The sequence below is a fragment of the Lepidochelys olivacea genome (genome assembly GCF_965140295.1).
Source record: "Lepidochelys olivacea isolate rLepOli2 genome assembly, chromosome: 1".
NCBI classification, from domain to species: domain Eukaryota; kingdom Metazoa; phylum Chordata; order Testudines; family Cheloniidae; genus Lepidochelys; species Lepidochelys olivacea.
Genome location: NC_140411.1, coordinates 169123006 through 169139788, shown reverse-complemented (window position 1 = coordinate 169139788; position 16783 = coordinate 169123006). Strand labels below are relative to the sequence as shown.

At 42.4% G+C, this 16783-nt stretch overlaps 1 protein-coding gene across 1 annotated transcript in view; it reads left to right on the top strand.

Annotated features, from left to right (window-relative positions):
- The window catches only part of MAP3K7CL (MAP3K7 C-terminal like), an 82934-nt gene that overhangs the window by 44531 nt on the left and 21620 nt on the right, over positions 1-16783 (top strand). The window contains exon 4 of the mRNA XM_084646134.1: positions 1218-1279. Within this exon, the coding sequence (XP_084502260.1) occupies positions 1218-1279 (62 nt within the window). The remainder of the gene's footprint in view (positions 1-1217; positions 1280-16783) is intronic.

Sequence of the window (16783 nt, the reverse complement as noted above, 5' to 3'; positions counted from 1 at the left end):
CTCCCCCTCCACATCTTCGTCCAAGATTTCCTCCTCCTGGCTCCGTCCATTCTCGACTAGCCCGCGAGCAACCGAAGTATCCACAGGGGCCTTCGCAATGGAGGTGGCGTCACCACCGATTATCACATCCAGCTCTTTGTAGAACCAGCAGCTTGTGGGCGCAGCACCGGGGCGGCGGTTTGCCTCCCGTGCCTTGTGGTAAGCGTTTCACAGCTCCTTCACTTTGACCCTGCACTGCAGTGTGTCCCGGTCATGGCCCCTTTCTGTCATGCATCGTGAACTGTCTGTAGGTATCATAATTCCTACTGCTGGAGTGCAGCTAGGACTGGACAGCCTCCCCTCCCCAAATCTGATGAGGTCCAGCAGCTCGGCATTGCTCCAAGTGGGGGATCGCCTAGTGCGTGGAGCAGGCATGGCCACCTGGAAAGATGTGCTGAGACCACTTCACATGTCAGCGAGCAAACAGGAAGGGGACTTTCATAATTTCCAAGAAATTTAAGGGGCGGGGCTCACGGTTGGTCACCTGAGGGCAGGGCAGTAGAGTTGAACCCCATGACCAGAGAGGCGAGAACAGGCATTGTGGGACACCTCCCGGAGGCCAATTGCAGGGCTGTAAGCAACGAGGGTGTCTACACCGGCACCGTGGCGCTGTAGCCCCAGCACAGAAAGCTCTGCGCCTCTCGTCAGGGTGGGTTTTTTAAGTGCTGCAACTGCGCAGTTTCTGCGCGCTAAGTGGCTTGGCAGTGTCTACACTTTGGGAGTTATACCGCAGAAAGCTGCTTTCCTGCGCAGAAACTTGCCAGTGTAGACAAGGCCTCACTCTTTACTGAAGTCACGAGCTCATTGAAGGCATGGGTGTGTATGGCAGACACCTGAATTATTTGTTCTGTAATTGGGAAGCAGGGGATAGAAATTGTCTTGATGTTTTGATTGATTGATTAATTTACTGTGCTATAATACATTCTATAAGTGTGACTCTGTTTCAGGATTATTGTAACACAAAGTAAGGCTCCAGTCCTGCAGAGACTTAACTTTACACCCATGAGTAGTTCCACTAAGTTCAGTAGGACTACGCATTTGTATCAAGTTAAGTATGTGTGTAAGTCTTCGCAGGATCAGGACAGAAGGGACAACATACATGCCATACTATGTCAACTGAGCATGTGAAATGCCTTTATAGTAAGTGTTATCTTTCAAAATGTCTGTTTACATTTTAGATGATACTCCTCCTGAAAACACCTTTCCTTTGGCTTTTCCAGAACTAGAACAGCAACTTCAGGTAAACTTTGATTTTTATTTTTAACTGATTCTATACCATGTAGATTAGATTTTTAAAAAAACCCAACCGTGAAACAATATATTTGTGGTGCCATTGTTACCCGGGGTTCTTTCAACCCAAAGCTCTTGGTAACTTTTACTCTGTGCAAAGTGGTGTCAGGAAATAAATCAGGGGAGACACGGCTGTCCAACCGATAGATGGCTGGCACAAACAGGACAACACAAGAGTGCTTTCACTTAAAGCTAAACTTTACTTAGTCTCAAGCACTTGTACACATGTCTGCAACAGGTTAGTAAAACACCCCCAACCCTTGATAATTACCAAAGCTGAGTGTGGCTCTCGAGTGGCACAGCAACAGCCCGTCTGCTAGTGGGGAACACAAGATGCATCCAGTGGGAGAATCCAGTCCTGAAGAGTCCCCCTACCTCAAACTTTTCCCCTTTATTTATACATTAGTAATAGAATGACATGTCCCTTAAAGCAAACTTGTTAAGTAAGCAGTTTCAATGGTCAAGTGAGAGGTTCCTTCTGATTATCGATTAACCAGGTGTGGGTTTTTCCAATGTTTGCAGCCTTGAGGCCCCAAGAGACATTCCTGGGGCACATCCTGCTCTTCTAAGATGCATATATCAGCAACTTCAACACAATTCTTATCAGGAAGAACATGGGCTCAAGCTGCCCTTTCTGTGGCACCCTTCCCCTCCTGCCTTGGTTAAGCTAAGCCTGCTGACATGGCTAATTTACAGCCTACTGACTTGGCTGCTTTTAGCAATAAGCCGTAGTGGTTTCAGGCACTTTACTGGTTTGCCAAAGTCTCCCCGTACACCATAGTTAAGTTACTGTGAGTGTTTCAGTGGTGTACATCTGAGCTCTAAAAATTTAATGGGACTTCACATCTGCACAGAGAGAAACCATAGCAACAAGGAGATTGGTTTGAATTTTCAACCCAGTGCAGGGAAATTTAGCCATTGTGGCTGTTCCGATGGTTTTTTTTATTTATTTACAAATTATTTGTGTGCAAACCGTAGCAGGGCCCATCCTGCTGCCATTGGAGTGAATAGGAATGTCACTACTTATTTCAATGGGAGAGGGATTGCGCAGATACTTTGTAAAATGGTTTAAAGCCTATATCCAGTCCAAGATAGGCTCCAGGCAAGATATTTCACTGAGGCTACAAAGCATTCAGTGAAGCTGTGGCAAGATAGGGCTGGTATACAAAGGTTTTTCTTACATTTCTCCCCTAAGCTTAATCTTAGGCCATTCTGGACCCAGGTCAGTCTCCAGCATAAATTAGAGCAGGGGTTCTTTCTTTTTCTTTCTGAGGTCCCTCCCAATATGCTATTGAAAACTCCATGTCCCACCAGTGCCACAACAACTGTTTTTCTGCATATAAAAGCCAGGGCCAGCGTTAGTAGGTAGCAAGCAGGGCAATTGCCTGGGTCCGATGCTACAGGGGGCCTCGCAAAGCTAAATTGCTCAGACTTTGGCTTCCACCCTGGGTGGCGGGGCTCTGGGCTTCCGCCTTCAGCCCCATGCAGTGGGGCTTCGGCTGTCTGCCCTGGGCCCCAGCAAGTCTAATGCTGGTCCTGCTTGGCAGACCCCCCTGAAACCTGCTTGTGGCCCTGCCCTGGACTCCTGCTTGAGAACCACTGAATTAGAGTATCCTGAAGGTTACTCTAATTTATGCTGTTTGGTCAACAGCCCTGTCATAAATATAAAGGGAAGGGTAACCACCTTTCTGTATACTATATATATAGTGCTATATATATAGTGCTATACTATATACTATAGTGCTATAAAATCCCTCCTGGCCAGCTGCAAAACCCTTTCACCTGTAAAGGGTTAAGAAGCTAAGGTAGCCTCGCTGGCACCTGACCCAAAATGACCAATGAGGGGACAAAATACTTTCAAATCTGGAGGGCGGGGGGGAACAAAGGGTTCTGTCTGTCTGTGTGATGCTTTTACTGGGAACAGATCAGGAATGTAAGCCTTGCAACTCCTGTAAAGTTAGTAAGTAATCTAGCTAGAAAATGCGTTAGATTTTCTTTTGTTTAATGGCTTGTAAAATAAGCTGTGCTGGAGGGAATGTATATTCCTGTTTTTGTGTCTTTTGGTAACTTAAGGTTTTGCCTAGAGGGATTCTCTATGTTTTGAATCTGATTACCCTGTAAGGTATTTACTATCCTGATTTTACAAAGGTGATTCTTTTACCTCTTCTTTAATGAAAATTCTTCTTTTAAGAACCTGATTGATTTTTCATTGTTCTTAAGATCCAAGGGTTTGGGTCTGTGTTCACCTGTACCAATTGGAAAGGATTATTATCAAGCCTTCCCCAGGAAAGGGGGTGTAGGGCTTGGGGGGATATTTTGCGGGAAGACGTCTCCAAGTGGTCTCTTTCCCTGTTCTTTGTTTAAAACGCTCGGTGGTGGCAGCATACTGTTCAAGGACAAGGCAAAGTTTGTATCTTGGGAAAGTTTTTAACCTAAGCTGGTAAGAATAAGCTTAGGGGGTCTTTCATGCAGGTCCCCACATCTGTACCTTAGAATTCAGAGTGGGGAAGGAACCTTGACAAGCCCCCACTATGTCAGTGATCACAAGGATGTTAACACCTCTGCCATGTTCCCTTTGTCTCAGCCACACTTTCGACATATGAGCTGCTACACTGTTGGGGGAATCCTCCTGTTGCCTGCTAAGATGCCTTTAGGGCCGTAGTTTGTGATGCAAGCATAACAGAAAGTAGCCCAACTCACCACAGAATCGGACCATTTCTGTTGGTCCATGGAAACTTGGAGGTTTAGCAGGCAAAGAGCTGGCTCCCTATTCCTGGGGTCAGTGCCCCTCCACAGTAGCTGCAGAATGATGACAGTTTCACTTTTGATGGCTGCTTCAGATCATATCTTTCCCAGGAACACTCAAGCTCATGTAAATGACAGCAGGTATCCTCTGACATTTAAATGCAAAGGCGGGTGCTTTCCTCATGTAAACTGGGAAATATTTTCAAAGGAGCTATGTGGTCCAATGATGTTTCTTTATCTGTCTTCTGTCAGCTAAGGAGATGATGCCGGGGGCCACTGGTCTGGAGAAACCTCATTTTCTGTCCTTCCCACTACTCACCAAAAAGATGACAGGGGAAGGGATGGAGGATAATGGTGGCTGTCCAGAATACAGAGAACAGGGGTGGGCCTGTGGGATTTGTAGGAAAGGTAAAATGAATGGGCCCAGAATACAGAATTCTGGTGTAAAGTTTTGTGGGGTGTATGATGGTATGTTAGCCTTTCTTCAGTCTGCTGATCTTCCTGCTGTCTCAGAAGGCTGTGGATATTTTCTGCAGCAAATAGCCCTAATTTGAGTGAGCCAGTAGTTTTGAATGTCTAGGGCACTGAATGATAGTCAGGAAACCTGGGTGCTATTCCCAGTTCTGCAGTGACTTCCTATGTGACCCTGGACAAGTCACTTCACCTCTCTGTGCATCTGTTTATCCTTTGTAAAATGGAAATAGTGATGTTTACTTTTCTATGTAAAACACACTGAGATCTCTGGATGAAGAGTGCTATGTATGACTATCTTTGCTGCTTGTGATATTTATAAACAAAGTTACCCAGATAATCTGTTATTGCTACTTTACATCCAAAGTGACTATTTTTTTAATTTAAAAAAAAAATTGTTTGCGGTGTTGTAGTACCTGTGTTGGTCCCAGGATGTGAGAGAGAAAGAGAGAGAGAGAGAGGGTGGATGAGGTCATATTTTTTTATTGGATCAAATTCTGCAGGTGAAAGAGACAAAAACACGCTATGTCCCATGGGTGAACAGTTTTCACAAAACGATCATATCTGACCTCTCAGTCCTCATCTGCAAAGAAAACCTGCACAACACCTTCAAAAGATGAGCTTGGAAACTTAAATTCATAAATTCACCAGGTCCCCTCACCACAGGTGACACCTCGTCCTGGCCACTCTGGGAATTACCTCTTTCCCAGTCCAGAGTCCCCTTCTGCTACTCGCTGCACACCTTGCTGCACTCTCTCGTGCTTTCTGCGACTCAAGATGCTCCTTCTTCGTGACTTGGCCCTCCAGCCAGGTCCCTATGCATGCTTCCCCCTTCCGAGGTATCAAAGTCAGTTCCTTACTAGCAGTCTTAGTCAGCCTTCTCATTCACTGCCCCGATGGTGCTACTTCCACAGTGGCTGGCAGGGGAACCTGGGGCCACCCTCTAGTCTGGATTCCAGCTCAGGACCCTCTAGTCAGCAGCCCAGGTTTGCACCATCCTGAACCTTGCTGCCTTTTTGCCTGAGCCTTTCGTACTCTTTCTGGCAAACCCTCCCCTCCCCCAGGTTTGCCAGCCCAATCTCTCTCCTCTCAGATGGTAACTGCAAGCTAATTTCTATAGCCCCAAACACACACCCCTTCTCCCAGGGAGTGACTACAGACTACTTCCCTGCAGCCTCTCTCTGCTATCAGCTCTCTGGCTTTGTAGAGCCCCATTCCTGTTCCTACACAGATGATCTTCCCTTAATTAGGGCTTTCCCCTTGGCCTTAGTTCCCCCCAGTTTGCAGAGTAATTAATTGGCCCCTCTGGTCTACATTAACCCTTTCAGGGCAAGTGTGGAGAACACACCTTATCACACTCTGCTAGACACTAAAAATCATGGACTCAGTGAAGACACTGGATTTATGGCTGATTACAAGGATCTGTAACCCACTAACCTTCCTTTGTCATATGACTGCAGAGGTGTTAACTGCCCATTTCACCTTGCAACATGTTAACTGTTTATACTTAACAGTAGGTTCCACCTTGTATTTACCTAAGACATTTTGAGTACCTCTCCTAGATCTGAAGAACAGCTCTGTGTAAGCTCAAAAACTTGTCTCTTTCACCAACAGAAGTTGGTCCAATAAAAGATATTACCTCACCCACCTTGTGTCTCTTTTTTTTTTATTAAGACTTTTACAACCCACTTTTAGTACATATAATACACTCTAAATGTATACTTTCACAATAGACTGAAACTGCTCCTCTAGAAGCATTTAAGTCTTTTGGATAAATAATAGCCTTTTACAAAATATTCTAAATACACTGTGGAAAAACTCTACAGGGAGCCCTCTTGGTCTGTTGAGTCCATAACTTTTTTTTTTTTTAAAGAACTGCCTAAGTTTTCCTTCTCCCTCAAGATCTCAGGATGCCATAGCCAGTCCAAAGCAACCATCAAAGGCTTTGGGTCAGATAGTGTTCTTTTTATTATCTTTCAGGGACATTTTTGTAATATCAGGGAAGTATACATTATGATGAGTGTCTGGCTGATTCTATCAGATTAATTAATGTTGGTACTTCATTCTTAGGCCACAATCCTTCAAACACTTACACACATGCTGAAATTTATACACGTAAGTAATCATGTTGAGTTAATGGGCAAGTGCTCAAGTGACTGCCAGATTGGGCCCTAAACTCAGACTTTTGTGCTGTGTTTAAATTTAACAGTGAATTCAGCCTTGAGTTTCCTTGCTATTGTCATTTCGTTTCACAACTGTAGTGTAAATGAAATGTTTTTTATATTTAATATCTTAAACTTTATTTGTATCTACTGTAAACTAGCTAGGCAATTTGATTTTGATTTTTCTCTGAATCCAAAATGCTAAGTCAATTGCAGCACAACAGTGAGAAATCCTTTTACTTAAGTATGCTTGTGTGTATCTTCACAGTAAAAATACCAATATTTCAGGCTACAAGGCTTTCCTCATGGTGTCAGGTTTATAGGCAGACACTGATATTTTATTAAGAGAAACAAAGTATACATGTAAGTGCAAGGTAAATGGATATACAATGGTTGATACTCAGTTTTTCTTAAAACGTAACTTGCCAATTGTGAGCTCTCAAACTCCTAGAGGAGGAATTTGAAACTTGTAATATCAAAGAGCACAAATGACTGGAATCCTTGGGGTGGGATTTTCAAAGCCACAGAAATAATTTGGGTATTCAGTAAGTGACTGAAAATCTCAGCCTTATAGTTTAGTGCTTTTAATCCAGAATCCTGGACAGCAGCCTACAGACCAAATATCAAGCAGTGTGCTACTCTCTTCTCTGTGGGATGAGTGGTCTTTCTCTCTAGATGTAAGAGCCCCAAAAAGATACTGGCAACCTTGAAATGGATCATTCCACCTCCACTCATCACTACCCAGATCCCACCGCCACCCACCCTCTGTGCACTTGTTTGTGGGAGGACCCTGCAGAACTGATCTTGGTACTCCACAGAAGGTGTGCACGTCCCATTGAGCTGTGGAGCTTTGTCAGTCCATTCTAAGCAGAGATTCTGCAGAGGTGAAGCTCCAGATCCAGAATAGATATTTCTAGATGACTAACTGCAAATATTTAGTGCTTTATAGCCATTCTTACAACAGAGCACTTTTGATAATTGAAAGTTAAGTGCTTTTTCTGAAAAATGGAAATCTTCATTCCAGTATTCTGATCTACTTAGTGAAGTCACAGCAAGAACTTTGTTCTAAAAATACATTTCTGAAAGTTCCATTTTCCATTATTCTGCAATGGAAAAATTCCAAGGAGTATTATTTGCTTTGTATTAAACAAAACAAACTGCTACACAGCTCTGATGGGCTGCATCAAGAAGACATTATAGGTAGGCCACTAGGGCCCACTTGCCTCAGAAAGTTCAGTGTGTGCTGACTACACAGCAAGCTAAACCATCTAAGTAGAAAAGTTGAATCATTCTGACATATTACAATTAATGAAATAAATAAATCTGTATGCAGAAATTACCAGGCTGCTCAACTAAAGCAGAGTTGATGTAAATAAAGCTCCCTATTCTTCCACTTTCTTCAGCTTGCTGTCCTTGGCCCCAATTCAGCAAAACACTTAAGCATGTGCTAAGTACCATTGAAGTCAGGTGCTTCCTGAATAAGGATTGACTTAAGTACATGCTTAAGTGTTTATCTGAATCCGAGTCCTGGGTCCAGTCCTGTTTCCCTCACACTGGACTCATAGGAGAGAGGACATGCTTTCTGCATTTGGGAGTTTGCTGTGAAGAAGTAAAAACCTCTGTCCCTCCCCACAAAAACTGGTTCTTCTGAGGGGGCTTTCTTGATTAATAGTGCAATGAGAGGTGACTCCACTGCCTGAGATCCTATTTTTTGAACCAAAAGATATACACCATGTTTAGACATCTACTCAACACCTAATGCCTGAAATGGATATTTAGATTGCTAACTACAGATGAACGTGTCCAACTTTCGACACCCAAGTTATTGGGCCCTGTACTATGTTTCTCCAGTCTCTGCTCCTGATATGTTTTGCTCCATCTGTCTCCTCCTCTCTCAGTTATGCACTCCTGTTAGGTGTTCCTATTTTCCCCTGAATAGAGAAGAATGTAGTCATGGAAAATTGTTCTTATAAAAATAATGAAACTCCCTTCTACGGCCTTACATGAAATCATGAACTTGATTCTCAGCAGCACTGGTTTTATGCAGTATAACTCTGTTGAAATCAATAGAGTTAGATTAGCATAAAATTGATGTAACAGAAAGACTTGCCTCATTTATAAAGTCACAGGTAAATTTAAGTCAGATTTTATTGGGAAAGTAATGAGAATGTTCAATGCTATAAAAAGAGAAGTTAGTTATGTAAGAACAGAAGAATGGCCATACTAGGTCAGACCTGTGGTCCATTTAGCCTAGTATACTGTCTTCTGACAGTGGCCAGTGCCAGAGGCATCAGAGGGAACAAACAGAACAGCATAATTATCAAATGATCCATCCCCTGTTGTCCATTCCCAGTTTCTGGCACTTAGAGGTATAGGGATACCCAGAGCCTGGCGTTGCATCCTGACCATCTTGGCTAGTAACCATTGATGGACCTATCCTCCAGGAACTTACCTAATTCTTTTTTGAACTCAGTTATACTGTTGACCTTCACAACATCCCCTGGCAACAAGTTCCACGGGTTGACTGTGTGTTGTGTGAAGAAATACTTCCTTATGTTTGTTTTAAACCTGCTACCTATTAATTTCATATGTTATGTGAAAGGGTAAATAACAGTTCCCTGTTCACTTTCTCCACACCATTCATGATTTTATAGACCTGTATCATATCCCCCATTAGTTGTCTCTTTTCTAAGGTGAACAATCACAGTCTTTTTAAATTCTCCTCATATGGAAGCTGTTCCATACCCCTAATCATTTTTGTTACCCTTCTCTGTACGTTTTTCATTTCTAATATATATTTTTGAGATAAGGTAACCAGAAATGCATGGCAGTATTTGAGGTGGGGATGTGCCACGGATTTATATAGTGGCATTATGATATTTTCTGTCTTGTTATCCATCCCTTTCCTAATGGTTCCTAATATTGTTAGCTGTTTTAACCGCTGAGGCACATTAAGCAGATGTTTTCAGAGAATTGTCCACAATTACTCCAATATCTCTCTTTACAGCTAATTTAGAACCCATCATTTTGTATATATACTTAGGATTATGTTTTCCACTGTGCATTACTTTGCACTTATCAACATTGAATTTCATGTGTCATTTTGTTGCCCAGTCATCCAGGTTTTGTGAGATTCCTTGGTATGTAACAGACAAAGTTAGTAGCCAATCCTGTCTGCTCTCAGCCTTTATAATGACACTTAAAATTGTAGTGACCATGAGTAGAGATGTACAAATTATTTTGCAAAGGTGTAAAAAGTACATTATAATTTTAAATATTCACTTAATTCTAAAAGTACCTTACTATCTTATATTTGCACTGAACAGTCCATGAACTTATCTATTTGTTCTGTAGTAATAACATTATAACTGTTATGTTGTTGTTCACATTTATACCAACAGTGTTGGGGCACCATACTAGGACTAGAAAATAACCAACTCTCTCCAGAGGAGACCCAAAGTCTCTCCACTTCCTCCTGAGCTGCTTGCTTTGGAGGAATCAGAGCTTGGTAGTACAGTTTCTAGACCAATCATCTGACCCATCCTGTTACTTTAGAAGAAAATTAATTGATGGATTGGGTTGCACAGTGGAAGCTAGTTACTGCTTACCTGAGCATCAGTTTGGTACATAGTGGTTGCTGTTGTTACGGAGGTATGTTGCAGGGCATTGTGATCAACATGGCAAATGCACAAGAGGTCATTACTGGGCTTCCCAAACTATGCAGGATGTGTAGAGGGAACCCAAATATCTGTTCTGTCCCTCCACATCAAGCCCAGGGGTATATCTGACAAAAAGGGTTATCATGGTGATGCCAGCTTAATGGATCATAGAGTCTTTCCAGCAGAGGTAGACATACTTGCACTAGCTCTGATTGAGCTAGTGCAGGGGTAGGCAACCTATGGCACGCGTGCCAAAGGCGGCACGCAAGCTGATTTTTCAATGCCTCTCACACTGCCCAGGTCCTGGCCACCGGTCCAGGGGGCTCTGCATTTTAATTTAATTTTAAATGAAGCTTCTTAAACATTTTTAAAACCTTATTTACTTTACATGCAACAATAGTTTAGTTATATATTAAAGACTTATAGAAAGAGACCTTCTAAAAATGTTAAAATATATTACTGGCATGCAAAACCTTAAATTAGAGTGAATAAATGAAGACTAGGCACCCCACTTCTGAAAGGTTGCCGACCCCTGAGCTAGTGCACTAAATATAGTAGACGCTACAGTGGCGAGGGCGGCAGTACAGCTAGCCACCGCAAGTACGATCCCATTCAAGACCCTAGGTACTTAGCCCATCCTGCTGCAGCTACACTTCTATTTTTAGCATACTAGCTTGAACAGAGGTATATCTATCCAACCTGGAAACTACACCTCCAGTGTAGTCATATCCAGGGTAGCTGATCTCTATATGTGTACACAGGCAGGCCAGACACAGTGTATGATGCAAACATTTTTTATAAACTCCAGGCTTTTCAGGAGCGGACACGTCTGTGCTGCTGCTATCCAACAACATTTATATTAATGGAATCTTCATCCCCACATGTATTCTCGGTGAGCCTGTATATCCACTGCTGCCCTGAATTAAGAAGCTATATCTCAACTCACTGTTGTCAACTCTCGTGATTTTATCATGAGTCTCACAATATTTGGTGTTTTTCTTTAAGACCCAGCTCCTGGAGTTATGAGAAGCTCAGCTTTTTTTTTTTTTTTATGCAAGTTTCTAGCCCTCATGGTTGCAGAGAAAAGCTTGAAAACATGACCTGAGTGCACCCTAAAGGCCCTCAAACAGAAGGTAAATAAAAAGAATCCAAAGTGTTTTCTTTATTATTATTATTAATCTCATGTTTTTAAGCCAACCTCATGATTTTTTAACACTTGGGTTTGGCAGTGCTACCAACTACCCAAACTAGGACAATTCAACTACAAACTTGGTGGGTGTATTATGGTGATATATTATGGATTTGGCAGGTTAAGTGCAAAGGGGCAGGTGACAATGGCAAAGAATCACGGAAAGTTGCTTTCTTCAAACACTGAACAAGAATCTTCATTAGAATAAGAAAAACAGCATAATCCCAAAAGATTCTCTCTTCTTTGCTATGTAGCTTCTTCCTAGACTCTTCCTCCAGGCTATCCTGCCTGGCTTCCTGCTACACAGAAAGAAACAGTGCACATATCCTCACATAGAGGGACTGCTGACATGCAGTTACAGTACAGGGTCTCTGAATGTCTGCCTGTTGCGTTCTGTACAATGTTTGTGGGAGCCTGACCAAGTGTTCAATAAACTATGGAGGTTTTAGGCCTTGCCACAAATTAGGCACAGCTGGACAGACAAACATCGTCACCTGAACCTGTGACTTTAGTCAGTGCTGCTAGTATTAGCTCGGTGAACCAAATGAGAGTTGCTGTGGGCACATATTTTGCCAGTGCAGGGGAATGAGGTTGGATGATGCTGAAATAAGAAGGATTAAATGTTGGCAACTGCTGCTATTAAATATAACCATGTTTCCTTTGGTGGTGGCTTTTTTGTTGTTTGCTTTTTTATCTTTTGTTGCAGATATGCTTTTATACATTAACTGTATGGCACAGTGAAATGATACTGTATTGAGAATAACCTAAAGTATGCCTGTTGGACTCAACACAAATCCTGTAAATCAAATTGATTAAGCATTCCAATATGCAGGCCAGACACAACCGGTGGCCAGTGCAACCTAACAAAACATTACCAAAAAAATGCACAGACTTTAAGGACAAGAAATGCATGTTCTGGGAATTCCCGTTCTCTTTTTCCCTGCTCTTTAGTAAGGTGGATTGCTGTGGAAATGCATTGCTGGGAGCCAACAGGACACTAATAATTATGTGTCATTGTTCTTTGAAGGTGAGATGGTATATGCTGAACCACTGCAGTAGCTTCTTTGAGATAATGGTGCTTGTGGCACTTTGCCCTTGCATTTGTTCTTTCAGGACTTGCCTCTGCAGACTCCTAGCTTGGTGGTGACGGATTTATTCCCTCATTAATTCTCTGTCCTCTTGCCTAAATCAAAAATACTTTCTCCTTTCTGCATGTAAACATTCTAGCAGAATCCCCTTGCCACACCCCTCTGCAGGTCAAGAAAGAGAATTTCTCTTGGTTTCCCATTTCCTTCCCCAGAGATAGCACTTGTGATACCAGATGCCCAGCACCTCTCCTGCCCTGTGATGGATTTGGTGCAGTAGTTGTCGGTCAGCTAGTGGGCTAACTAATCAGCCTGTGCACTAAAGTACACTCTCCAGCTACAGGATTCCAATCCTCCTTTCTTCAGAGGTTCTCTTTTATTTCTTCAAAATAACACAAGTTCTGTATATCAAACTATCCTTCCCTCCTCTTGACTCAGGTTCCTCCAGAAGATTCTGTTTACTCCCTCTGCAGGATCACACTCCACAGGCCATCTGTCTGGGAGTTAAGGCGAGTCTCCCTGCTTCTGCAGGCTATCTGCCTGAGCGTCATACATAAACCAGGTTCTTTCCCCTGCCCCAGGGTCTCCTGCAAGAGCCTCTCCACTCTGTGTAGCTCTCTGGTTCAACTGAACTACTTGTAGGTTTTTTGTGAGGTCCAGGTGATCTTCAAGCTTTCACCTCATCCGTAGCCTCACAGCATCAGCTGGGAGGCAGCTGATTTATCACAGGAGGCTGGACCTAACTCTCTTTAAGGAGCCAGCCAGCCTACGACATGATCACTGAAATGAGAAAGTTAGCACATTAAGTAGTGGCACATCCAATCCTCAAAATACCAAGAAATATGATACAGTGTTGGTTTCAAATTCCAATTTCTTCTTATAAAGCACTTTGTTTGGGCGATTCTAAATTGTAAAGACACAAGACAACACTATCCCAAAAAGAAAGTGGGGAACAAAGTTTGGGGTGGGGGACAAATGGTGGAGTGTCATTCAAGGAGACTAACAAAAATTACTTATTGCAGACAAACAGGAGCCTTGACAGACCCTGAGGGCCCAGTAAGGGAAAGGAACGCCCCGTTCAAGAAAGTTTTAGACAAAACTGATGTTTGCTAATTCTTAGTCATGGATGATAGCTGAGAACACACTCTGAAGCTAGAGAGGCATAGTGAACATCTATGGGGATACCAGAAATTACCATTTTCACCAAATTTGATTGCCAAGTTAGAGCACTTAGAGATTATTCCAGAGGTCAGGGGGAAATTATGGCTCATATAAACTCTCTCTGCTAAATTGAACATTCTGGTTGGCAGCCAGGGAGTTGGACACAGCACTATACCTCCCGTTTTACCTGTGTTTGATAGAGATTAGTTTGCTATCAAATAATGAGTCTGCCTGTACTTCATATAGAGCTAGTAGAATTATTTTTCATGAACTATGGAGAAACTTTTTGCAAATACCTTTCCCTGAAATTTCAAGTTCTCAAAAAATTTCAGTTATTCAGTAAGCTTGTAAAAAATAGAAAAAAGAAAAAGGTTTTGATGGAATTTCAGAAATTCTCAATCCACTTTAGTTGCATGCCAATTTAGTTTCATTAAATAAAAAAGGCAAAATGAAACGTGACTGCCCGTGGATAAAAGAAGATTGCTAAATAGTTCCCCTAGCCCAGCATGTGTATCAGCAAATACAATGTTGTGTACATGCTGCCCAATGTGTAGCTTATTGCAATAAAATTCTCTTGGTTTGACGTTGTCCATATTTCAGGGCACAGTGGCTAGATGCAAAGTATGGAAAACAAATAAAATAAAAAGTCAAACAGAAAAGGTACTCTTGGGAATAATGTTGTGTTGGGAGGGAGATGGAGGTGACAACAAGCCTTCTCTATCTTCTATGGAATCTCAGTTTCAGAAATTGTATATTTTCTCTCAAATGCAGCTTTAAAAATAAATCAAGCATTATTACTAACGGCTTTTCTAACTTAAGTCCTCAGATGGTCACAAAACGAGACCAAACTAGCTAGAGACATAAAGGATAGCAAGAAAACATTCTACAAATACATTAGAAACAAGAGGAAGACCATGGACACGATAGGCCCGTTACTCAATGAGATGGGGAAAATAATAACAGAAAATGTGGAAATGTCAGAGGTGCCTAATGACTTTTGTTTCGGTTTTCACCAAGAAGGTTGGTGGTGATTGGACGTCTAACATAGTGAATGCCAGTGAAAATGAGGTAGGATCAGAAGAGGCTAAAATAGGGAAAGAACAAGTTAAAAATTACTTGGACAAATTAGATGTCTTCAAGTCACCAGGGCCTGATGAAATGCATCCTAGAATACTCAAGGAGCTGACTGAGGAGATATCTGAGCCATCAGCGATTAGACTGGAGAGATTCCAGAAGACTGGAAAAGGGCAGATATAGTGCCCATCTATAAAAAGGGAAATAAGAACGTAAGGAAATATGGACAACCCAGGGAATTACAGACCAGTCCTCTTAACTTCTGTACCTGGAAAGATAATGGAACAAATAAGTAAGCAATCAATTTGCAAACATCTAGACGATAAGGGGATAAGTAACAGTCAGCATGGATTTGTTAAAAACAAATCGTGTCAAACCAACCTGATAGCTTTCTTTGACAGGGTAACAAGCCTTGTGGATGCGGGGAAATGGTAGACGTGGCTTTAGTAAAGCTTCTGATACTGTCTTCCCTGACCTTCTCATAAACAAACTAGGGAAATGCAGCCTAGATGGAGCTACTATAAGGTGAGTGAAAAAAATGTTTGGAAAATCATTCCCAGAGAGTAGTTATCAGTGATTCACAGTCATGCTGGAAGGGTATAATGAGTGGGGTCCCACATGGATCAGTTCTGGGTCTGGTTCTGTTCAATATCTTCATTGATGATTAAGGGCTTGTCTACACTGGCACTTTACAGCACTGCAACTTTCTCGCTCAGGGGTGTGAAAAAACACCCCCTGAGCGCTGCAAGTTTCAGAGCTGTAAAGTGCCAGTGTAGACAGTTCACCAGCACTGGGAGCCACACTCCCACTGGTGGCAGCTACCCCTCGTGGAGGTGGGTTTTTTTAGAGTGCTGGGAGAGCTCTCTCCCAGTGCTCTGCCGCGACTACACAAGCCATGTTAAAGCGCTGCTAAGCACTTTAACGTTTCCAGTGAAGACGTGCCATTAGATAACAGCATAGAGAGTACATTTATAAAGTTTGCAGATGATACCAAACTGGGAGGGGTAGCAAGTGCTTTGGAGGATAGAATTAAAATTCAAAATGATCTGGACAAACTGGAGAAATGGTCTGAAGCAAATAGGATGAAATTCGATATGGACAAATGCAAAGTACTCCGCTTAGGAAGAAACAATCAGTTGCCCACATACAAAATGGGAAGTGACTGCCTAGGAAGGAGTACTGCGGAAAGGGAGGTGGGGGTCATCGTGGACCACAAGCTAAATATGAGTCATAAAACTGTTGCAAAAAAAGCAAATATCCTTCTGGGATGTATTAGCAGGAGTGTTGTAAGCAAGACACGAGAAGTAAATCTTCCGCTCTACTCCACGCTGATTAGGCCTCAACTGCAGTATTGTGTCCAGTGCTGGGCACTACATTTCAAGAAGGATGTGGACAAGTTGGAGAGAATGTAGAGAAGAGTGACAAAAATGATTAAAGGTCTAGAAAACATGACCTATGAGGGAAGATTGAAAAAAAAATGGGTTTGTTTAGTCTGGAAAAGAGAAGACTGAGAGGGGACACAATAACAGTTTTCAAGTATGGAAAAGGTGGTTACAAGGAGGAGGAAGAAAAAATGTTTTTCTTAATCTCTGAGGATAGGACAAGAAGCAATGCGCTTAAATTGCCGGAAGGGCGGTTTAGGTTGGACATTAGGAAAAACTTCTAAACTGTCAGGGTGGTTAAGCACTGGAATAAATTGCCTAGGGAGTTTGTGGAATCTCCATCGTTGGAGATTTTAAGAGCAGGTTAGACAAATATCTGTCAAGAATGGTTTAGATAATACTTAGTCTTGCTACAAGTGCGGGGGACTGGACTAGATGACCTCTCGAGGTCCCTTCCAGTTCTATGATTCTATGGTGGACTCAGAGCTGCGCTGGCCCTAAATCATATTAGGCTTTCTGCAAACGT